The sequence below is a fragment of the Aspergillus clavatus genome, genomic scaffold, assembly GCF_000002715.2.
Source record: "Aspergillus clavatus NRRL 1 1099423829736 genomic scaffold, whole genome shotgun sequence".
Lineage (NCBI taxonomy): Eukaryota > Fungi > Ascomycota > Eurotiomycetes > Eurotiales > Aspergillaceae > Aspergillus > Aspergillus clavatus.
Genome location: NW_001517111.1, coordinates 574807 through 597555, shown reverse-complemented (window position 1 = coordinate 597555; position 22749 = coordinate 574807). Strand labels below are relative to the sequence as shown.

The following is a 22749-nucleotide window of genomic DNA, read 5'->3' as shown; positions in this document are numbered from 1 at the left end:
AAGATGGAGGAGAGCTCGATAGTTTTATTTTATAACTGGTGAAAAGGAGACGAGGGGTAATGACCATGCCAAGGTCGGTCGATGATCGTATCGCATGAATGATGAATCTCGTGGAGGCTTGGAGCAGATCTGGCGGGGCAGACTATCTACGTAGTGGCCCACGGACCACAGCCCACGGTCTACTCCGTTGTAGGTAGTCTGGTTTGCTGATAGTCCTCATTTCTCAATTTTCAGTCCTCCTTCAGGTGAATCCGGGCCCATGAAACTCATCAGCGGTTCCATCATCAATCAACACCGTGGATAGCAACCAGTGAGCCTGACACCATCCTTCTTCTCTCAGCTTCCCCCACCCAATGAAACTCCGTAGAAGGTGAACAATACAGCCAAGGGAATATGGATGGGATCCATTTTTCAGCCACAGCCACAGCGACGAGTCCCTCAGACCTCAGTGTATGGGGCGGCGGGACCATTTGAACTTCGTTGCTCTACTAAAGACTGGAAGAAGATTCACCCTGCAATAATAAACGACAAATAAATTGGGTACCTGGTATCATAATTCGCTGCAATCAAAACAGAACACCTCCCGGGACTATAGGCACAGCCACACAGCACAACCACGATGGCAGCCACAGCAGACGGCCAAGCCGCCAAGTAAATAGTGGTAAATACCGCAAAATACCGAATCAAGCCAGCCAGCGCCACACCACTGACAACTAACAACAGTCCACGAGTCTCAGTCCACAGTGCTGAGTGCTGAGTGCAGACAGGAGCAGCCACAAACTCCACGGTTCATAGCTCACAGCCTACGGCTGCAGCTACAGCAGCAATGCCTCGTGCTCCTCGTCGCTCAGGTTCCACCAGAACCGCATCTGCCGCTCCCGCTCACTGAGCACACATCGCTCGTCCTCATCCAGCTCCGACTCGCGCACCCACTCGTTCGGCTGTCCCCGGGGCCCGTGTGCCTGGCCCCATTGTCGGCGGTCGAATTCCATGAACCCACCAAAATGCTCGTCCGTGTTCGCCACCCATATCGTGCTGCCATCCGGCGAGAAGTCTGCTCCGCCAATCTCGCCAAAGAAATCGTGCACTTGTCGGCTTTGATATGTCTGCGCGTTGACGATTGCGATCCGGTCCGCCGGCTCGGCCAGCAGCAGCGTGCGCGGCCCGCCGCCAACGGGTGAGAATCGGACGGAGCGGTAGCCCGCCACGTCCGACTCGATCCGCTGGAGGATCTGCCAGGTGCGCGCATCCCAGATGATCACCGTCTTGTCCTGGTTGCTCGTGGCAATGTGTCGCATGTCCGGTGACCACGCACACGCGAATCCGAAGTCAAGATGGCCCCGGAGCGGATGCACCGGCCGCCCCGTGTCTGCTTCCACGACCCAGGCGTCTGGGGAATCGCCGATCACCACGCGCAACCGACCATCAGGAGAAGTGGCAGTGCAGTTGATGGCTCGCGACAATTCGTGGTCCGCGATAAATGTGTTCGTCTCGCTGTCCAGTACGCGGAGATGCTGGTCGTTCGACGCAAAGATGCCCAGCGGAGCGTGACTCGTCCGGCTGGGAACGATATCGATGTGGTTGGTAATGCCATTGGGATTCTTGGTCACATATCCTTCCACCCCTGAGCCCTCCATCACTGACCGTCGCAGGGCGTATTCTCCGGTAAACCCGCCCGCAATACAAATATCATGCGCGGATTTCATGCTCGAGATCTTGACCGGGTTGTGAAACCCGGAGGCTATCGTTGGCTTGGATAGATCGACCAAGCAACTCAGGTCATCATACCCAGGCACCCATGAATAGACCTTGGATTCGTGCGAGAAATGAACGGTATTATACGCGGGGACGGACATCAAGTTTCGAAGCTGGAAGTGCTCAATGGTGGCGCGATGTTTGGTGTGCATGGATTCTTCCCGGAAATAGCACTCGCTCTGCGGAAGCCTGGCTCCTGTTGGGTGATGCGGATATTCCACATTGTGATAGGAGGTATACCAGAGATCTCGTAGCTCGCGAGCATCCGAGCGCTTGATCTTAAGTGCGTCCCACCAGGGAATTTGCTGGATATCGTAGAACTCTCTCTTATATCCCCTAGGCCGGACGATCCTCTCTGGCGGTGTCCAGTCAAGGATTCTAGATACGGGATGCGAGGGCAGTAACCTGGATATTACGGGTGGGCGCGATGCTGGAAGTCCGGAGGCTTCTAATACCCACTGACTGATGAACTGGTCAATGTTAAAATTCCTTTCATGGGCTACATCGAGACAGCGCGTTAGCTCGGTGCCACATATCACCGAAGATATCACCAAATAGATGCTTACTTGTCCCGTGTATCACAGATGCAGGAATGTGATTGTCCGCCAGTTGCTCCCCGTTCAACTCCTCGCCTTCAGGAATATGGTCATTGTGCTCGTCGGGCTCAGCAGTAGTACCACCTTCCGTGACCAACGGAATCTGACCATAATCAAAGGCCCTGTAGAAATCATTGAAATCGACGTCGGAAAGATGGCCTGTCGCTTCACGAGTTCGAATGCGATCGACATAATCTTCGTAGAATTCATCGTCATGGTCGAGGTAGAACTTTTGCGTGTCATCGAGATCGTCCTCGCGATCAGACATACCGAACCCATTCCCTGCCATTGGCGACTCGTAGTCCATGACTAGGTCCCCTACCTCGTCCTCATCGCTCTCTTCCGCAATGGTGGAAAATAGATGCCCTGAGGCCGGGTCAGCCACAAGCCGATGCGAAAGGCTGTCCATGCCCATCCTACCACCGCTCATATATGCTCCGATGGGCACGCCACCTGGATACCCTAGAACATCCGTCGTATCAGAGTCAGACATGTACACGTCTGCCGGCGGAGATGACGAGCGGTCGACTGGAGCGGTCTGAATATGTCTCCCTCCGGCGCGAAAGTAATCCTCCCGAGCAATCACGGCGTTGACGACTTCTGACACGGCGAAAGTTGCCGACTCATTCTCATCCGCGTAAGCGTTCGGATATTGCGACACAGCAGTAAAGGCGGAAACTCCAGCTTCGGTCAAGTCCACCCCATGCTCTGTGATCAAGCGTGCGTCGCGAGGGTCTGGAATCTGTGCCAACACAGGGAGCTCATCCAGATCCGTGCGTTGCATAGCACGCTGAGCTTCTGCGTCTGGCGTATTGTCAAAGTCCGAGACGTCGTAGGAAGAGGTATTTCCAAACGACATGTCCGTGTGTTGCGGTCGTGCTGACCCAGGCGCATCACATGACGTAAGGTGGGAAGTCGGATTGCCGCGATCACCAGGATACGCCGGTTGACTGGAGGACGGTACGGTAGAAGAGCCAAAGTCTTGTTGGCCAGGCATCCCTTTCTAACAAGCCGACTGGGAGAAGGATGAGGCTAAACTCCAGCCGATCAGGCCGAGGGAATAGCAAAAGAATATTCCAATCTGGGCTGATTGGTAACAAGGGTTGGTTGTAGAGGCGGAGGGACCGCCGACCACGTTGCCCTCGATCGGGTTCAGGGATTACAGCTCCAGCACTCTGCAGCCACCAGTCACCCTGCAGCTAGTCTCCCTCCACCCCCACAACGCGGCGACGAGAAGGTGTTGCCGGAGGTTCGAGTAGGGAGATGATGGTTCGAACACCAGATAGAAACCAAATGCAAAGACGGATTGCGGCTCTAAAATAAGATGGGATGTCAAGTTCGCAGAAAACAACGACGAGCCGAAAAAAGTGACTGATCTCAAAAGGGTGAGGGGCGGTGTTGCTGGATGTACCCAGCCTGTGGAGACGGGTGGTGGTGGTGTTGTATGTATGTATGAATGAACAGAATAGGCAATAATCCCAGCCGTAAGCCTGTATGTAATCTCTGTTTTTTTATTTCTTTTCGGTTAGGGAAACGGGGAGGGGGGGAGGGGGGGGATAAAATGAAGAAGGAGAAAAAAGTACCCCTGGTACTTTGCAACAATAGACTAGAAATAGGATATCGAAAGTCCAGGGTCAGCAATGAGGTCCAACGTGGTGGAGATGGCAAATAGCAAGAAAAGCTCAAAGTGTCGCTGCTGTTCCAATTCGTGGCTCTTCACAATGCGTCAAAGACAATGACGGCAGACGGATTATGAGAGGTGACAATAATGCTGGAGAGTGAAAGTCAGCACAGCACGGAGCACCAATAACCGTGGGTAGAAATGGGGGGAAAAGACAATGGCGCACTTGAGCATGGCCGGCGTATTGGGCACAACAACGTGCATGACCCGGATGTATCTAGTAGAGTAGTTGTCGATCTGAGTGTCAGAGGTGACAGGTGAATAACTATGATACTATTCCCTATATGGGAAAGATAAAAGAGGATAGGCAAGGAGGTTTGGACTCTTGGAATGGAGGGAACTCAAGGAGATCGAGAGAAGACAATGAAACGAACAATGCGAAGACAAGAGAGGTCTGACAACCCGTCACATGGAGCAGACAGCAGCTATCCTATTTCTCGAGTGGATCAGCTGATGGAAATGATAACCAGCTTAATATCAAAGGAAGAAAGAGATAACTTAATAAAGTGACGGGATGAAAGGAAGGCGATGTTCAGATTGCTGGAGACGAATAATGATGAAGCTGGGATCCTTAGTCAGGGAAGCCGAGAAACGTCCGAAAAGTTGCGGTTTGGACCTCCTGCCTCTGCCGATGTCCACATTGCTTTGATCAAAGACATCAACATAGTGATGAGAAAGAGGAACAGAGAGGAAGAAGAGGATGACAATGGAAAGAGTCGATGATCTCGCTCATCTGGAGCCATTTTGACGAGGACTGGTTGTTCAGGTGTGCTCTCCTACATATCCTACGGAGTACGGAGTACATACAACGGATATCAGGCCCAAGCACAGAGAAAATTATCATTCCAACCAGCTTTTGCTGACCACGCAGAACCAACAGCTATAAGCAAACCATCAAAATCATGTACAGGTGAGCTAGATATTAGTGGACTCTAGAATGACAATATCGAAAATATGGACAATGACGCTGATGGACAGGCTGAAGGCAAAAATACAGATACTTTGAACCTCCATATAGGCTCCCCAAATAATGTATTGACAATCATTTTTGAGACTTCGCTCCCAAAAAACAAAAAATAAATAAATAAAAATGAAAATGAATGATAACGCAACATTTTACAAGAACCCCAGGGTCATGATTATTATCCAAATGAAGAAAAAATAAGTATAAGAATCTCACGGCTCTCAGTAGTCTGAGTATGGTTCAAACTGGGACGGGTACCCTCCACCATACGGTGATTGTCCCCATCCGCTCTGCTGCGTCCTTAATCGGCGATCTAAGAACATGTTAGTCAAATGATTCCTCAATAAAGAGGGCGGATGGGATCATACCTCTCTCAAAGTCTCGCCAACGCTTCATGGTAATCTTGCTGCTATCGAACTCGCCTTCTCCAGCCTCGTGGCCCTTGTCCTGTTCACCAGCCGTCTTGCGAGTATCACCCCAGCTGAAATCGTCAAACTTCCAATAGGAATACGTCGGTAGGACAAAGTTCCAAATGGGTAGCGAGAGTAGGTAGATTAGCATCCACAACACATACACCAAGCGGTGTGCGGTCACGACGATGAGTATACCAGGCAGACCCAGGATGAGTGCCAGCAGGACCAAGGGAATGATTTGAACCGGTTTCCTGATGATGGAAATTATAACGACATAGAACGTGAAGGCGATGGCGGCAGGCAGCACGAGGGTTCCGACTAACTCGATGAAAATAACGAACTGCATACTGAAGCAGAATGTGCCGCACAAGTCCCGAACCAGGACCAGTTCCATGAGGTTGTGGACGGTACTGTTGATCCAGCGACGCCGCTGAGACAGAAGAACCAGGAACTGATCGGGCACCACCGTCTTGCACACTGCCTGGGGCACGAAGATCTGCTTACGCTTGGGGAAAGTCCGAAGCATCAGAGTTGACAAATAACGATCTTCTCCCAGGAGAAGCAGGTTCTTCTTGTGCAGAGTATCAACCACGTTCTCGGAATAGTGCTCAACCACATCCGGGTTGGCCAGAATGGGAACCCAGTAATTTTGGCCTCCCTTAGGCGCTTTGATGCGGTACATGCAGAAACAACCGGGCAGACAGGTCACACCACCAAAGACTGATTCGAAGGCCTTGGACTGATGATGCGAGATGAAGTATCTGTCGAAGTTAGCAAAGTCTAGACAAAAGGAAACGAAGGAACGCTGAAACATACTCGAAAACCTGGATCATTGTCACCCAGCTGTCGGTCTTGTTGGCAATCTTGGTCTCGCCGCACAATCCCATAACGTCCGGATCCTTCACCATGGCAGAAATCATGTGGGTCAAGCTGTCAGGGAAAACCTTGGTATCGGCATCAACCATGAGAACCACTTCGTAGAAATCGGGCGGTATTCCGGTAACATTCCATAGCCCATTAAACATTTCGAATTCCAGCTCCGTCATCCGCTCATCGAACATAACCTTCTGCAGGAAAGACATCAGAATGATCTGACTGTCTCTCTTGCCTCTGTTTCCCGGTTTAGCTTGCGTGGACTCGGCCGGTGTACCGCACTTGACAATGATCATCATCGGGACACGCTGTTGTTTCTCGGGTGGGATGACAGAGGTTTCGCCATAATCGTAGAAGCCAGAATATACCTTGGACATGTTGTGACGCTTGGAACCAGTGGCAACAGCCACATATGAGAATGCCTCGACCTCATCCATGGGGACGACAGGGTCCCGCATCATCCGAAGAACGATTTCCGGTGTCGAAAATTCTTCACCTTGACCCTTGATCATACCGTCACAGATGACAATGATGGTCTTGTGACTGTTCGGATAGTCTGTCATGGCGATAGAGTCCAGAGTGGTACGGATACCTTCCTCACCTTCGGAGTAGCAAGTGACCAGACACAAAGTATGAGCAAGAGGGAATCCATACGGCTGCCACTCGGGTGGGGGTTGAGGAACAACGGATTCGTGAATGTATCCGGCTGAACCGAGGCCGTCGGACTCTGCCCCAACGACCAGACTTGAACGACTCGCAGAGGGATTCAGACGCGAGGGGTCTGCACTTAAAGTTCCGTTGCTGCTGTTGTGGCTCTGCTTGTACATAGAGTTGGCTGCGCTCGGAAGAAGTCGAGATGTGGAGTTTTGACTCGCCATCGTAACATAGTGAGGTCGCTGTTTACCTCCATTACTGACAGTATAAGGACTGGAAAATCGGGACGTTGTCGGCAGGAAACTGGCTCTTTTGTTGGGGCGATCGGGCAAAGACTGATCTGCGAGACGGGGCCCAGGCCGATAGATGTCGTTGGACCAGTCTTCGATCTGCTGTTTGCGAGTTTTGGAATCGGTTCCCATGCTTGTCTTCGAGGCCGCATATTTCGGGGAGATGAACCATTGGAAAAACAAAGCGAAGACGAATTTGACGCCAACGATGGACAGAATGAAAATCAAGGACACGTAAAGGACGACCTTGGACGCAATGCAACCAACAGTGTCTGTGTCAATACTGCCGACTTTGATGATTTGTGACAGACACTTGCCAATTTTCTTGTCCTCGCCGGTCTGAAGATAATAAGTCAGGTCAACACCGCGTATCTTGGGGTTCGATTGAAGCTCGCGGAATTTATCTGGAATGTTGACCTGCGACTGATCGAGCCAGTTGAGGAGGTCAAAGTCCAGGACATTTCCTGAGTATACCGCAAGGTTCCGACTTTTGTTCTTTGTATCAGCCCAAGTAAAGTACACATCGCCTGAATTGCTCAATCCGTAAAATGTACTCCGGGCGACCCCTGAGGTGTGGCAGCCCCAGCCGGGGTAGTATGAGGTGGTGAAGTTCGGCTTCGACGAACCATCCTGATTGAAGGGTGCGCAGGGAAAGTACCATGCAAGCTCCCCATCGAGATTCGTAGGGATGTCTGAGCCCTCTTTGAGTGTGATAAGATCTTTGCACGCCCCATTGACCTTCTGAAAGAAAAAGCTTCCATCTTGGCCACCGTACTTGTGAGGCAGGTCGTAAAGGACGTTGGCATTATCCGGAATACCGACAGCCGCCGGATGTTTCGATCGAGACAAGTCATACGCCTCTCCATGAAAGATCATATAGCCACGATCGATCTGGTTGATCTTCAGCCGTAACGGGGGCGATGCGCAAACGGTGGCCGTGAATCCAAAAGTGAGGAAACCGACAAACGTTGCAATCAGCAGGATAATACTGATGAGGCCGATCTTCTCACGCCAGGCATCCCTCTGTGCCTTCTGCGGCATCCCAAAGCACTTTACAATAAAGTTCGGCGCCCAGAAAGTGATAATGGCACAGTAAGCGCTCCAAGGACTGGGTGGACGAACTTGCTCCAGCGCCTTCTGCCGCCGTTTCTCCTCTGCAGCTGCCTTCCTCGAAATCTTCCTCGATTTCCTTTTCTTCGAACGATGTCGACTCGGCGCCCGCTCCATAGGTTTATTAATATTTCCGTGGGTAGCAAAGTCCTCGCGCCGCCCTCGAGATTCCGTGCTCCGTGAGCTGTCTCTGTCGAGTGCATCGCCTTCGATCAACGGTTCATTACCGGTCGTCGAAGGGTACGTGGGCATATTATGGGACTTTTGGCGATAGTGATAGTTGGGATGGCTCTCATCGATACGGCTGCGCTCCGGCTTGACCAGACTCTTCTTGTGTCTCAGTTCTCCACCGGGTTCTACTCTCTCTTCATCCATATCTCTGGCTCGCCGTGAACTGTGTGAATGGCGACGATGGCGGTGTCGATGGGGGCTTGAAAGTGTCTCGCTGTGGTTTCCTGACTCGGCGTCCCCACGGCGTCTGCGCGACGAATCTCGGAACGATTGGGCTTCCTCTCGTCGCGGAGGAACTTTCCCCGGCCTCTGGGGTAAAGACATCGTGTTGCTAAATGATGGATAGCTTTATCAGTAACTCGTGATCTGTTGGATTCGCGCGCTAATGACAACGCCCGGTCGGGGAAAGTGTCTGGAAGAGTAGTTACCTCTACCAGGCTCCCAGCATAAATAATAATGAACTATTTCTCTATATATCGTATTGAGTGCTCCTGCTGGTCGGAATGCGGGCGCAGCGATGTGGTGGAATGCCAGGGACAGACGATATTCTGTAGCAGCTCGATATGCGGTGGCTTTAGGTCAAACGAAGGATAATAGATAATTCGATCGGATAAAGATTCGCAAACGATGGACTTTGGCACGGGTCTCAAAGAGTGGGAACAATCGTGGATCGTGGATCGTGGCGATGACGAGTGTCAACAACTCGTGGGCGAGAGTGTGGGAGGGCTGCGCCTGATCAGATATCCCTATTGATATTGAAACAAGCGACCCAGTTCGGTCATGATGGTATAATGAAAATGGAAAATCGGGTAGATAGATACTAGAGCGAAGGTGGACACTAGATAGATAGGTTGTGTGAAATGAGTGAAGACTGGAGAGGGAATTTAGAAAAAGGGCATCATCCTGTGATGGAAATGAGGATACAAGAGAAGGTTGTATGGAGACGATTGAACGGTGCGGACTGTGCACAGCGGAGCAAGGCTGGCCAGACTAAGAAGGGGTAAAGAAAAATACGCCGACTGTGAAGCTAATGTGACAAAGGAGCGGAGGACTACAATTGTTCTCCGTAGCGAATACCGCCTCTGTATGTTATTACCTATTACCTATTACCTATTACCTATGATTATTATTACCTGATTCTCGTCTCTGATGTAGGAACTGTATGGGGTGATGTTTATGCAACTTGAGAGCACCATTGTATCTCCTCCCTTACCTACGGCGCCTGAGCTGGACATCACGGGACCAGGATATGTATATCCAGACTGGTTGTGAACTGACAATATGAGCACTTCCATGTATGTATTATTCTGGACGTTCAACCTGCACAAAAACAGGATGAAGGATCATTACCTATTAGAGTGGTCATATAGACTGTATCGAGGCCAGTGGTAAAGGGGCTAAAAAGGCGGTACATTTCCCTTCTACTCTGTAGATACACTTCCATAGCGACTGCCACAGTACGGAGTACACAGTAGGTAGTTACTGCTACCGTGCTCCGGGAGTCCTTACCAAATTGTTAGGTACTTTCCAAGGGCCCACCAATTGTACACAAATAAAGGCCATGTGCTATCGTCGCTAGGGGCAATCTCCAATGGCTCTAACTGTGTTGGGCTAGACAGGCCGGTGGTGTCTTGATGTCCACCAATCATGTGGAGCTTTTTTGACTTTCTGCACTGAATGAAAATTGGAGGTGTGCCCGAATCCTTGTCAAATCGGCTTAAGGTCAAGCAGTCTCAATTCTGATTGGATCATGGTACGGGAAATTTTGCTTTTTGCTTGATTAGGCTTAGTCTCCCAGGTTCCAAGCCAATGAATTTCAGGTGCACTTCCTTAGAGTTTTTTTTTTTTGCTCCCTCAGTTTGTCGATGATTTACAGAGTACTAATTTGCCCCTCAGTCGATCTTAAAGATTAGACTTGAGAATCCGATCAGAATTCTCCAGGTCAGTCAGGAGAGGTATCTACTTACTAGTTTACTACTATCTTGGGTCGAGAACTAGGTAGACTCAAGACCTCCCGTCCCAAATCCTGGATCCCCAGTATGCAGTCGGGACAGAGACATACACAGTAATCCTGCGTGTCTTTTCCTCTCAGTCCCAAGCCGGATCACTGATATATCTAACGCGGTGAAAGGAAAAGGGTTGCAGGCGTCGTTACATTAGCGCCATGTCAGATTCTTCCATACATGAAACTTGTTGAATCTGCTCGCGCCAAGCACCCGGCTGGTGTTCTATTTTCGGACGCTCCGAAGTCCGATCCGACACATCTTGCTTGATGTCTCAGCCTTTAAGGCTTGTCACTTGTCGCTTGTCAGACAGTTGGGCATGACAAGGAGATTTTAGCCACAGAGTGAGAACAAGCATGAGAGACACGAAGGATGGTACTGGGTAGGGTATCATTATTCCATGGAGTGGCTCTGCTCTTTGTTTTGTTCTTCCTGTTTTAGATCAAGCAATAAAGGGATGGACATGAAAGAGCAGGGTATTATTGCCGCAGCCTGTGAAGATTGATATGTAGGTGATATGTACATATCCATGATGGAAGTTATTTGCATGTAAAGCAGAGTGTCTTCCGATCTACTTATATTAAAATCACTCAATACCTATTAGGCTGCGTAGACAGAGATATAAATAGATGCATATGTAGCTGCTTTTCGTCCTCTCCAGGTTAACCCTGATTCCCACCACGCATGATCTGTCGCAGCTTCGGCAGTTTCGTCTCTCAGTCTCACCCCACCTAAACCTGAAGAATAACACTCTCAATTATAGATGACAAGGTTTGTCTCCTCACAGCTTGTACATTGATCGACCAAAACTCCAACCAGGACTCGCCTTGCACCATGATGGAGTATGCATATTCGATAGGGTTGTAAATGCGTCTGATTTGGCCATCACACTAGAAACTAGTCAAGAAGGCCATAGTGGTATTTAATACACTGTTCCTCATGCATGGTGATGATGGCAGAATTTGTTGTTAGATGATGCAATCAGATAGACTGTCAGGGTAACACACCCGACTCGATACCAGATCATGATGAAGAATGATCAGCCCCATGCAGTAGATTGATGACTCTTGACAAATAATCAAAGACCGGTATGTATTAGCTTTGATCTGCTCAAAGCTCGCCGTAACTTAATTTGAATCGCATTCAGGGAAGTTGGGATTTGCTTGCTAGTCTACCGCTCGCTTAATGCACCGGGAAGAGTAAAGATGCTTCATTCCCTACTTTCGAATCCTCTTGCTATGCAATGTTTCAATCTGATAGGTACTCCATAACCCCTGTGTACTACTACTTGTGCAAGGTATGCAACAACCTGTTGCTTGAATACATCCTGCTTTGTGTTGTATTATGATCCATATGAAGTCTGGATGCTTTGTAGATGACCAGATGTACAAGTTACTTTTCCAGCAGTTTTCCTGATCATTTTGAACAAAGAGAAACTCCCAGGAATCACTTTTCTGCACCATTCCTAGATATGATCAGCGCGGTTGAGTTGTATATAGCAAGGAAAGAAGCCTGGGTGCATTATGCAATATGCAGAGTATCAGAGTTTTATTGACCTACTCAAGTGCTGTCTGCTACGTTGATAGACTTTTATAAAATCAACTACCTTGCTGTACAATAGGTAGCAAGCATCGAGACCAATACAGTTGCATATTATGACATATCAGACTTCGAATCTTGTCTTCAGCTTTCCATTTACCATTCAAAGATCAAAGTGTGAAAGACTGTCTACAATGTCAGAGCGCACAAAGCCCATCCATTGATGACCATTATGCCATGCATTGGGCTGGAAAGAAAACCGCCTGCTTAAATATGCCATCTTGTTTCAGCCACATTTGTACAGCCATGAGTGTCCCGACTTCCGAGTCCAGAATGATCCATGAGCCGCGACTCCGTCCCGATTTCGTGGACGACCTACTCATGCCGTCCATGTGGAGTACAAGGTAACAGACCGACGGCATGATGCATCGCATTGGCTGTGGGGAATGATCTGACTAGTGAACTTGATACTTCAGGAAGCTAGAGTCCTGACTCCTGAACTATTGAAGAGGCCAATACTTACTCAATAGCCACAGATCCCTTGCTGGAGCCGAGGACTGTGAGTGTATTGAGCTGTGTGCTCTGTACAAACGCATAGACAATTTTCGATCATGGTGCATATTAGACTGCGGCTGGAATACGAGATACTCAGGGGGATACCAGTGGGATCCTCCTCAGCCTTGTAACAGGCTTGAAAACTGTGAATCAAGCAAAGGGAACTCACAGAATACGAAGTCTTTGTTGCGTAAAATTTTACTTCTTCAGAGTAGACGTGAGACTGAGCGTCTGTGAAGCCTACAGCGACTAGCTTGTAGATTTAGAAAGATCATCGCCAGCATTAAAGCTTTGCCGTTTAGGATTAGTTCTAGGGGAAAGGCTTGGCAACTTATGGATGATCTCCTCGGTCCTTTGGGGCCTGAGGTGAACATGTAGGTCGATCAGTAAATACAGAGTAGCAGCGCTCGGTGACAAGATTGATGAGCCACATGGCTGGCTGTATATGCCACGGAGCCTGCGGCTGTTGAGAGACAACACATCAAGCTGACGACTATTTTGGGCTGAGGATGCGATTTGAAGACGATTGAATAGGACACCCAATGTCATGACAGTTCTCTTTTTTTTTTTTTATGAGGAATGGTGCTGGTACAACATTTGATGTTGATCCTTCATCATACGCCAAGGTACTCCGTAGTCCGAAGTAGAAGTGAAACAACCAGCATTGTACGGAGTACATACAGAGTAGTACCTAGGTAGGTTGGGATCGATCGTCATGCTCAGTGTATGGAAGACTAGGTATTATTGGCGGGTAGTTTCAAGCCAGAATACCGCGAAATACGGCTTACTCTGTGGCCTGTACCTACTCATACAGAGTTACCGGCGCGGTTTTCCCTAGGACCAAGTAAGATCTAGTCAATATGGGAGTTGATCATGTCTTCAGGAGAGGTTGCAATTTGATGCTAAAATTCATTGAATGACTGCAATTTATATCTAGTTACCTAGTGACAGTTCTTGCGTTCTAGTAGTGTTGAGTGTACTGTAGCCTAAATTCCATGGGCTGTGTAGGCAATAGATGTAACCAAGCCCATCATCATACGCTGTGAGGTATTGGCTGATGCCGAATTAGCTTGACCTTTGGTACACCTTTTGGTCCTTGGGAATATCCCAGGGGTTCCCCAGGGCCATGGAATAAAATCAATGCTACCATGTTTCCGTCTCTGAAGTATCAACTATTATTTACTAAGTAGTTATAGCACCGTGGGGTGAAAAGAAGGCGATGGAAAAAGACAGCAAGATAGTTCACTACTTACCACCTGACCTTGCAAAGACTGATTCAGGTGGGGGGTTTTTCATACCTCAAGCGAAAGGAGAGCGTATGCTGGATACAGTAAAGTGTAAACCGGTCAAGACTGGTCAGACCCATACTCATACCGTACCATACTCCGTCCACCGTCCGTACTAACGAGCAGACTAGAACCACTTGGTGTTCTCCGAGCGTCTCCTCTTCTCCAAAAAAAAGAGGTTTCCCTCTCTCGCTGTCAGGCATTTGAGGTTTTTTTTCTCTCGCTTTCTATCATCAACAGAAGTCTTTCGCTCTACATAGCTGTGCCGAACACTCGTTGCTCCATCGCTTTCCATCGTTTGAGTTCAAGGTACGCGTTCCCGACCATCCCAACCCCAGCAGCCTCTCATAAGGTACTTACAGCCAAGCAGTGGACCCAGCCCCGACTCCAGCGTTTCTCCGCGATCTGGTGGTTTCATCCCCAGCCCTCAAGCACGTATACTGCTACACATATCTGTTGTCGTGATAGCAAAATCTTGCAACATCTCCAACAGTTTTTCAGTGTTGAATCTCACCCCCTTTTTCGGCCGTGAATTTGTTGCGTTTACATCGCACTCTTCGATGTCTGATTTATAGACCCCCACTGTGAACGCCGCCTACTGCAGCTAGATCCACTCTCTAGAGATTCATCCGATCTGGTTATCTGGCTGTTATCGCAACAGCGAATTCCTATCTCTGACCGACAGCTTGCCTTTACAACATCTGGAGCGAAAATGGCAAGCCCGGTGGCAGCTGAATACCCTCAGCCTATATCCTCACCTCCTCCCGTCTACCTTCGGTCCTCTCCCCCGCTTTCTCCGTCTCAGAGTCAATCAACTCCCCGATCTATCCCCTCGCATCGCCCCAGCCAAAGCATCGCGCGGAAAGCAGTGCCTTTCTCTCGGCCAGGGTCCGGACATCCTGCATCGCCCCCAGTCCAAGTTCTTGACAAGACAAACTCGGCAGAGGTATCAAACAGCACAATCGAAAGAACGCGACGCAGCAATGGCGGAGACTTTCTTCCCACCATGGCCTTCACCAACATCTCGCTCGATGACGAACCGCAACCAAGGCAGACCGATAACGGGACTATTCCACCAGCGCCGGGATCCAGAAGACATGGACATACCCCTGCCAATAGCGGTTCTTGGTCTGTCATAGACCATCAGCTCAAGGATGAGACGGGGGACTCTCCCAAGCCAGGCACATCGTCTGCTGGTCCCACTGTACCTGGTGGTAGCCAGAAGAACTCCTCCAGTGGCAGCTTGGAGAGTGAGACGCAGAATGTTGAAAACTTTGAACCGTTGCATTACCACCATCGACCCTACCGGAATTCCCGTGCGGGTAAGTCGCCAGCGGGCTCGGGGTCTGCCGAGAATCTCGCAGCCCCCAACGGCCATCTCTCTGCTAGACGGCAGACTCTGGCGCGACCGACGTCGACATACTCGATCATGTCAGATATGGGCGGTGACGGCCGGAACCTGTCCCCCCACGCCTCGCCATATCTACATGCACGCGCTTCACCTAGAGACTCCTCATCCCCTGACGTTCGTCCGCTCTCCTTTGTCGATCTCCTTAATACATCTTACCCCCAACCGGGCCCCGCCCCAGCACAAATGGACAACTCGCATTTGAAATCCTGGGTTGGTAACAATGCGTCGTTACTCAGTCACAAGCAAACATTCGATATGTACTTGGCCAACGTAAAGAAGACGGATAGCTCGGCGATACAGTACGAATTTGCGGTGTTCATGGTCAACGCGATGCTGGAAATGCCGCCGGAAGATCCTGAAACACGTAAGAGCGCGGTATATGATCCGAAAGGGACGAAAATTACCCGCGAAGGGCTCTTGAAGGAAGCCAAGTCGATCCTCCAGGGCCTTGCGAATCGCAGCTATCCATTCGCACAGTACTACTTGGCCGACGGGTATGCATCTGGACTGTTCAGCAAGGGGAAGGAGGACTACGATCGGGCGTTCCCTCTGTTCGTCGCAGCCAGCAAACATGGGCACGTTGAGGCATGCTATCGGACCGCGCTCTGCTATGAGTTCGGCTGGGGCACTAGGGTGGAAGCGGCCCGAGCACAGCAGTTCTATCGGCAAGCTGCGTCCAAGAATCATCCCGGGGCCATGTTACGCATGGCCAAGGCTTGCCTGGCAGGTGACATGGGCCTTGGCAAACGCTACCGTGAAGGTGTCAAGTGGCTGAAGCGTGCGGCGGAATCATCTGACGCGCAGTACAATTCCGCCCCGTACGAGCTCGGATTGCTTCATGAGACGGGTTACGGCGATGATGTCTTCCCTGACCCGGCCTACGCGGCACAGCTGTTCACCAAATCCGCAGATCTAGGTCATGCGGAGGCGAGCTATCGTCTGGGAGATGCTTACGAGCATGGAAAGTTGGAGTGCCCTCGGGATCCCGCGCTGAGTATACACTTTTACACCAACGCTGCACAAGGGGGACATGTCTTGGCCATGATGGCTTTGTGTGCTTGGTACCTGGTTGGTGCAGAGCCTGTTTTGGAGAAGGACGAGGGAGAGGCCTACGAATGGGCCAAGCGCGCTGCCGAACTTGGTAGATTTCCTTACAATTATCATGGATTTCTAGTGGTTTACTGACTTCGGTGCAGGTTTGGCGAAGGCGCAGTACGCAGTCGGATACTTCACCGAGATGGGGATTGGCTGCCGGCGCGACCCTCTCGAAGCCAACGTCTGGTACGTACGAGCGGCGGATCAAGGCGATGAACGAGCGAAGCATCGCATTGCCACCATTCGAGCTGCTGCGGACGGTGCAAGCTCTTCTCAGAATGGACAGAAAGAGAAGCAGAAATCTCTCGGTAAGCCATCACTTTAGCCAGGATCATAGATCAGACTGACAAGGGGCAGACGCCGGAAAAACCGGCAAGTCAAAACGATTCACCATATTTTGAACAGGCTCGTGATCGATCATTTGCGATTTGCGAGAAGACTCCAGCATTGCGTTCGATTCAGAATGTCTATACGAGCATGATATCTCGATGAGATTAATACATAATGCACCCACATACATATAATCAACTTGGCTCGCGGCCTATACCTTGCCGGTTCTATGGCTGAAGGTAATCAAGAGTATAACGATCTGGTCAAGAGACGGGCTTCTCCAGCCACGTTCTTGACTCAAGATATGTCCCCTTCCTCGTCCATTCATGCGTCATGATCCGATTTGGGATCCTCTTCAAGAACGCCAGCTAGCGTTTAGCATCCTCACTTGCAAGCATTTGAGCTCTTCCATTCTTTTCGAATTCGTTCTCATTTCTCTTCTGCCATCAGTAATCACCGTTATTGGCATTTGGTTTTCTTCGGGTCTCAGGCATTTCTGGGCGGTTCATTAGCGGGGTTGGCTGGGCGTTTGAGCCATTCCGCACTGCATGGCATTCTGTCTGTCATTTACTCATTCATTCGTTCGTTTATATAGGGTCAGGTCTATTTTTGACGTTCTGGACATATTCATAATACAGGAATCTGGGGGTTTGGGCCTCTGTCTCTTGTAGCCATTTGCGTGTAAATAGGTTGGCACTGCATGTGCTGATGGAGCATCAGCGACAGCCATTCTTTCTGTCATCAAGATTTTGTCATCATACTTGCACAAGTAATATACTCATGTGCTCCCTCGTGAGGTTGTCTCAGTCGTAATCACATTCGAAACATGACTGCATGATCGCTGGCGCGAGTCAACACTCGGTGGATGGGTGCTTGTTTCAGAATTCTGGCTGAGGCAGTTTGGCTCATGCTGAGAAGATGCCGAAGTAGAATATTTTGACAGATTCACCATTTAAGCAGACGGGTATATAGACTGATTAGGGGGGAGCAGGACATCTATGGAGTCGGTATGTCGACCTCTCCGAGACCCTTCAGTGCTCACCATGAATTGGAACAGAAATACTCCGTAAAGCGCCGAGGATGTAACTACCCATCTATCTCTCTCAATCCCAGGATCCGTTTCTCCAGGCTATACAGCATCTATTAGTATCAGTATCAGTATCCGATCCCCACCCCTTGCAGTAAGATCATGTTTGCAGTCTGCATTGCAGATATCACTTACTCACTTACTTGCTTGCTATGTACACGATACACCACATTGCAGCGCCCCAACCACACACAAAACTCAACTCCTGGTCATTCTGCTCTCTGTAAGTGCCTATGAAGTATGATTACTGACCCTTGGACTATGCAGTTCCCTCGCTGCAGATTATGGGATAGACACCCTCGCCCCAGGACCGCCCATCGCTAGCATCCAATAGACTCTTGGTGCTTGCGCGATCATCCAGGGCCCCCATGCTGATCCCGCCGATTGTTGTTTCAGGCCATCCTATGCCGAATCTAAGTATAAATATCGTCGTTGTAGAGATACTGGCAGTGGCTATCCAGCACCCACCAGATCACAAATCATTCCTAGTTGACCCCACCACGAAGAACAAAGTAGCTAGTTGCCTAGTCTAGTCAGTACTCACTACTCATAGTGATAGTCCGATAGGATCGTAAGACAGTTTGCTGTAACACACCCACACGTCCCCCCAGGGCCCCCAGCCTCCTTTTTCCTTGTATGACCGGCAGTTAGGCATATCGCGTTTTACAAGAACAAAGGGCGAACGATGATTACGTGAACAAGGACAAGCACAATGACATGTGGCGTGGAGACTTCCCCATTCAATATTAATATTCAATCCTCGAAATCAATCATGTAAAATCGTCCTCCCCCGTAGAATTCTTAAAACCACACCGATCCCTTTCCACTCCTCTCTCTCTCTCTCTCTCTCTTTTTTTTTTCCCCCTTCCCTCCCTCACGCCCCCTTGTTCCAGCCCACGTTTTTCTCTCGGATATCCTCCCACTGTCATTGGAAGACAAGGCAAGATCTCGTGCTCTCGTCTCGTTTCAACGGTACGTACGTGTCGGACTCTGAACTTCTGTGTGCTGTATGGATATGGACTATGGACTATGCTATGCATAGGGTATAGCTATACATATCGTGGATGTACGCGTCGTTCTACCTACAAAGAAAAGACAACCAACACCACTACTATCTATCAAGGGATAAAGAAGGACCAAAAAAAAAAAAAAAAAAAAAACTGACATCTCACAAACCAACCAACACAGATATCTACCAGCCCAATCCCAACACCAACCACCTCACCATCCATCTAGTAACGCAACTTACTTACCACCCCCAACCGCCCCCAAAAAAATCACCAAAATGCGCCTCCTATCACTCTCCCTTCTCGCCGCCGTCGCCGCCGCCATCCCCGCCGCCGAAAAGGCTTGCTCGGGCGTATGTTCCTCCCCTTCTCCCCTCCCCTACTGCCAAATCCAAATCCCAATCCCAAGCCGGGAATACATCTTCTAACCCGTCCAAATAAACCAGGTCGGATTCCCCTGCGGCAATGCGACCGTTACCGCGTACGACTGCTGTGTTCCTCTCGTCTGTGTGCCTGGCGTGGTAAGTGCTCTCTTTCCCCCTCTCCACTTGCAATCAACCTTTCAACCTCGCTTTCGGAAACGACTGCGGTATGTAGATTATACATAGGGGAGAGATACTAATGGGTGCCCAGAGACCGGTTTGTCAGGTTCCTCCTCGTCGGCTTCATTGAGTGGGTTGGCTGGGTGGAGTGGTTGAGTGTATGATTAGCTGGGTGGTTCGGGGCTTTGCGGTTATGGCTTGTGGGTGGAGGTGTGTGGTTCTGCTGTTAATATAATGCGACGTAGTAATTGTTGTTATTAATTATACCCTGCTTGCTTGGGTTGCTTGAGTGGTTTTGTGGTTATGGTGTTGGAGGAGAAAGTGTTCTGCTGAAACACTTGAACGTGGTGGGCATATGGAGTAGTTCGTAGTAGTTCGAGGTTCGAGATAAGCATTGGTGGCAGAGTTAAGCTCATAGTTCAGCTGGGGGCTACAAACCAGGGCATTGATACATCTAACCGAGGTCGAGCAGATGACCTCGGCTACCAGACAAGTTAAGTGATCATCAGAACCGTAGAATTGCAGCATATACAAAACTAATGACAAAGAAAACAGATCAGGCGGCTCAGTCGGTAGACACGTCAAATAAAAGGTTATATCTACTACGCGAACAGGGAAGTATACTGAGAATGGTATATGGAAGAGAGAAAAAAAAAAAAAAGGGAAAAAGGAAAAAAACTGTCGTTGTCAACAATAAGATTCCAGGCCGACAGAAAAGCGAGAAAAACTCCAATCCTCCCAAGGAAGTCTCACATGGCACGCGCCCACGGGCGCTGATTAGAAGTTCTCAATGCAACCCCAGTAGCGCTCAACACCGAAAGCTCCGGGCTGCTTCCACAAGTCATCGAAGTAGGAGAAGAAGACGGACATAGAGCCGACCTCATCAGCAATAGCCTTGATGGCGATCGCCTGCTCCTCACGGCTGGGGATGGCCTTGCCGTTGGCCTCACCACTGTGGGGCCAGCCGGTCTCCAGGTTGATAACATCCTTGCCGGGGCAGATGCCCTTGAGGGTCTTAAACTCCTGGGCAACGAACTTTCCAGCCTCGGCGGCGGAGACGTCGGCATTGAAGAAGGGGTGGATATTGGCACCGATGATATCGACAGCGCCGCAGAGGGCATCGCCGTTAGCCTGCCAGACGTTGATGGGCTCGGTGGTAGTCACCTGGCCAGAGTAGCCGGCGGCCTTGAAGCTCTGCTTGGCGGAGACAATGAAACCGGCCAGAGTGGAAGCATCGCAAAAGTGGTTCTGGATAGACTCGTTACCGACAACGATCAGGCTGACCAGATCCCACTGAGCCCACTTGGAGATGGCGGTAACCTGGTCCTGAGCACCGGCAACACCGCTTTGTTTGATGAAGACACCAATGATCATCCGCAGACCAGAGGTTCTGGCGGCCTCACCAATGAACTCCAGGCTGCCGCAGTCGGTCGAGTAGACACGCACGTGAGTGAATCCCTTCGACTTCAGGAGAGCGACCTCGGAAATAATGGAGGCCTTGTCCTTGCAACCACCCTCGTTGGTGTAGGGAGAGTAGGTCATACCCATCTGGCCGCTGACGGCACCGGAAGGAGCGGCGGGCTTGCTAGGGCTGCTCGAGGGGGCAACGGAGCTGGTGGCGGGCACAGCAGTGGTAGTGGCAGGGACAGCGGTAGTAGTGGCAGGAACAGCGGTGGTGGCGGGGGCAACGGGAGCGGTAGTAGGCAGCTGTTGGCCAGTGAAGGGGCAGACATAGATGTAGTTGTCACGGGTCACGGTGATGGTCTGCGCAGGCTGGGTGTAGGTACCAGGGGTGATGGTGGCGGGAGTGGGGTAGACAATGACGGTGCTGGTAGGGACGTAGGTGGTGGTGGGAGCAATGGTGTAGGTACCAGCACTGGGGCAGACATAGGTGGTGGTGCGGATCACGCTGGTCACGGTGCTGCCAGAGGGCTCGACGGTGGCGTAGGGGCAGACGACGGTGGTATGACGATCAACCACGGTGGTGACACCACCATAGGTGTGGGTGCCGCTGGGCAGCTCCGTGGTGGTCGCGCCACAGACGGTCGTCGAGTGGGTGACGGTCAGGGTGGTGGCCGGAATGGTGTAGGTACCAGTGGTGGAGAAGCTGGTGACACCGGGGGTAGGGAGAGTGACCGCAGGGGTAGCGGGAGCGGACTCCCTGTTAGGAGAAGCGCCGGAGGGTGTGACCACCAGAGTCACGGTGCTGTAGCTGGTCGAGTGGAGAGTGGTGACGACCTCCGAGGTGACAGTGCTGCTGGGGGAAGAAGTAGCAATGGGGATCACTGTTGCTTTGGTCAGTATGCATTGATCATTGACAATCAATCGAGCATTCTTCGACGTCCGCAACCAGCACCCATTTCACATGGTGCTATGATTTCCCGGTTCATCATCTACAAACGCTCATTGTGTGCTGCTGAGTACTTACAGGTGGGAGGACCCCAGGAGGTGACGACCTCGGTGGTGCAGCCGCAGGTGGCATCAGCCTCAGGAGCAGGCTGCTCGACAGCACGGCGCTGGTGGAACGAATCGTGGCCGTGACGACGCATGTGAGCGATATCAGCCATAGCGGTGCCGGCGATGGCAGCCGCAGTGGCCAGGAATGCACCCCTCATGGTGGATAAGAAGTTCAAGGGATTGGCTGAGAAAGCGTTTTCTGGTTTCCTGTGCGAATAAATTCAGAGAATGCCCGCTGAAAGAGTGAAGCGGTGGTCAATATATGGCAGGGAGGGGCACAAAAGGCCTCTTCTGTGGGACTTGAAGGGAAGAGACTGGAGAAAGTGCAAGATAGAAACCTGACAGGGGAAAGAGAGAGAAGAGAAGGAGAAGAGGAGGAAGAGAAGGGAAAGGGGAGAAAAAGAGCGACCAGGGGGCGATGAACTGTTAGCCTGTTTGAGACTTTGAGTGACTTAGTGTAGGCTAAGTAACTACTAGTTAGCAGGAGTATCTAATTCTAATCACTTGTTAATCATGAGCGGGAACTGGGATTCTGGGATTTTCGGGGGGGAGGCGGCACTGCTACTACTACTAGACTAGACTAGACTAGACTAGACTAGCTGGCCGAGTTGGTCTAATATAATTACCCAGCACCCAAACAGCCAAAAAGGGGGCAGTGGTCGAGCCGGCGTCGAGGGCATCTCGTCAACTCAATCACCAGCGGTGTATAAAGCTAGCCCACCATAGTCAGGCACCCGTGGACCATGATTGGCAGCCAGGCTGGGGCGTGGCAGGGATGGTGCCAGACGCAGTGGTCCAGTGGTTGTCCGCACGGCTCGGATAGGGGTGGAGTGGTGGCGAATCATAGTGGGTTGGTGGATCTGGAGAAAA

At 50.6% G+C, this 22749-nt stretch overlaps 5 protein-coding genes across 5 annotated transcripts, besides 9 other annotated features; 2 read left to right on the top strand and 3 right to left on the bottom strand.

Annotated features, from left to right (window-relative positions):
* Positions 1 to 815: 815 nt before the first annotated feature.
* Positions 816 to 3348, bottom strand: ACLA_059060 (WD40 repeat domain-containing protein; the record flags this gene model as incomplete). The annotated part of the gene is made up of 2 exons (XM_001276668.1): positions 816 to 2254; positions 2322 to 3348. 2 exons carry the CDS (start codon positions 3346 to 3348, stop codon positions 816 to 818), a joined length of 2466 nt encoding a protein of 821 aa, XP_001276669.1.
* Positions 3349 to 5217: 1869 nt separating this feature from the next.
* chsF (chitin synthase CHS3) lies at positions 5218 to 8891 on the bottom strand (the record flags this gene model as incomplete). Its single annotated transcript, XM_001276667.1, has 3 exons — positions 5218 to 5309; positions 5365 to 6170; positions 6226 to 8891. 3 exons carry the CDS (start codon positions 8889 to 8891, stop codon positions 5218 to 5220), a joined length of 3564 nt encoding a protein of 1187 aa, XP_001276668.1.
* A 767-nt stretch (positions 8892 to 9658) lies between these two features.
* Positions 9659 to 9688: a microsatellite.
* A 4974-nt stretch (positions 9689 to 14662) lies between these two features.
* chs3 (putative chitin synthase activator (Chs3)) lies at positions 14663 to 16781 on the top strand (the record flags this gene model as incomplete). Its single annotated transcript, XM_001276666.1, has 2 exons — positions 14663 to 16502; positions 16558 to 16781. The coding sequence occupies 2 exons, from the start codon at positions 14663 to 14665 to the stop codon at positions 16779 to 16781; spliced, it is 2064 nt and encodes a 687-aa protein (XP_001276667.1).
* Positions 16782 to 18702: 1921 nt separating this feature from the next.
* Positions 18703 to 18724: a microsatellite.
* Positions 18725 to 19011: 287 nt separating this feature from the next.
* Positions 19012 to 19033: a microsatellite.
* Positions 19034 to 19158: 125 nt separating this feature from the next.
* Positions 19159 to 19552, top strand: ACLA_059030 (uncharacterized protein; the record flags this gene model as incomplete). The annotated part of the gene is made up of 3 exons (XM_001276665.1): positions 19159 to 19233; positions 19327 to 19401; positions 19478 to 19552. 3 exons carry the CDS (start codon positions 19159 to 19161, stop codon positions 19550 to 19552), a joined length of 225 nt encoding a protein of 74 aa, XP_001276666.1.
* Positions 19185 to 19216: a microsatellite.
* Positions 19553 to 20199: 647 nt separating the features above from the next.
* On the bottom strand, positions 20200 to 22037 carry btgE (putative cell wall glucanase (Scw11); the record flags this gene model as incomplete). Its single annotated transcript, XM_001276664.1, has 2 exons — positions 20200 to 21707; positions 21851 to 22037. 2 exons carry the CDS (start codon positions 22035 to 22037, stop codon positions 20200 to 20202), a joined length of 1695 nt encoding a protein of 564 aa, XP_001276665.1.
* Positions 21036 to 21125: a microsatellite.
* Positions 21039 to 21099: a microsatellite.
* A 191-nt stretch (positions 22038 to 22228) lies between the features above and the next one.
* Positions 22229 to 22269: a microsatellite.
* Positions 22270 to 22448: 179 nt separating this feature from the next.
* Positions 22449 to 22478: a microsatellite.
* Positions 22450 to 22478: a microsatellite.
* Positions 22479 to 22749: the final 271 nt, after the last annotated feature.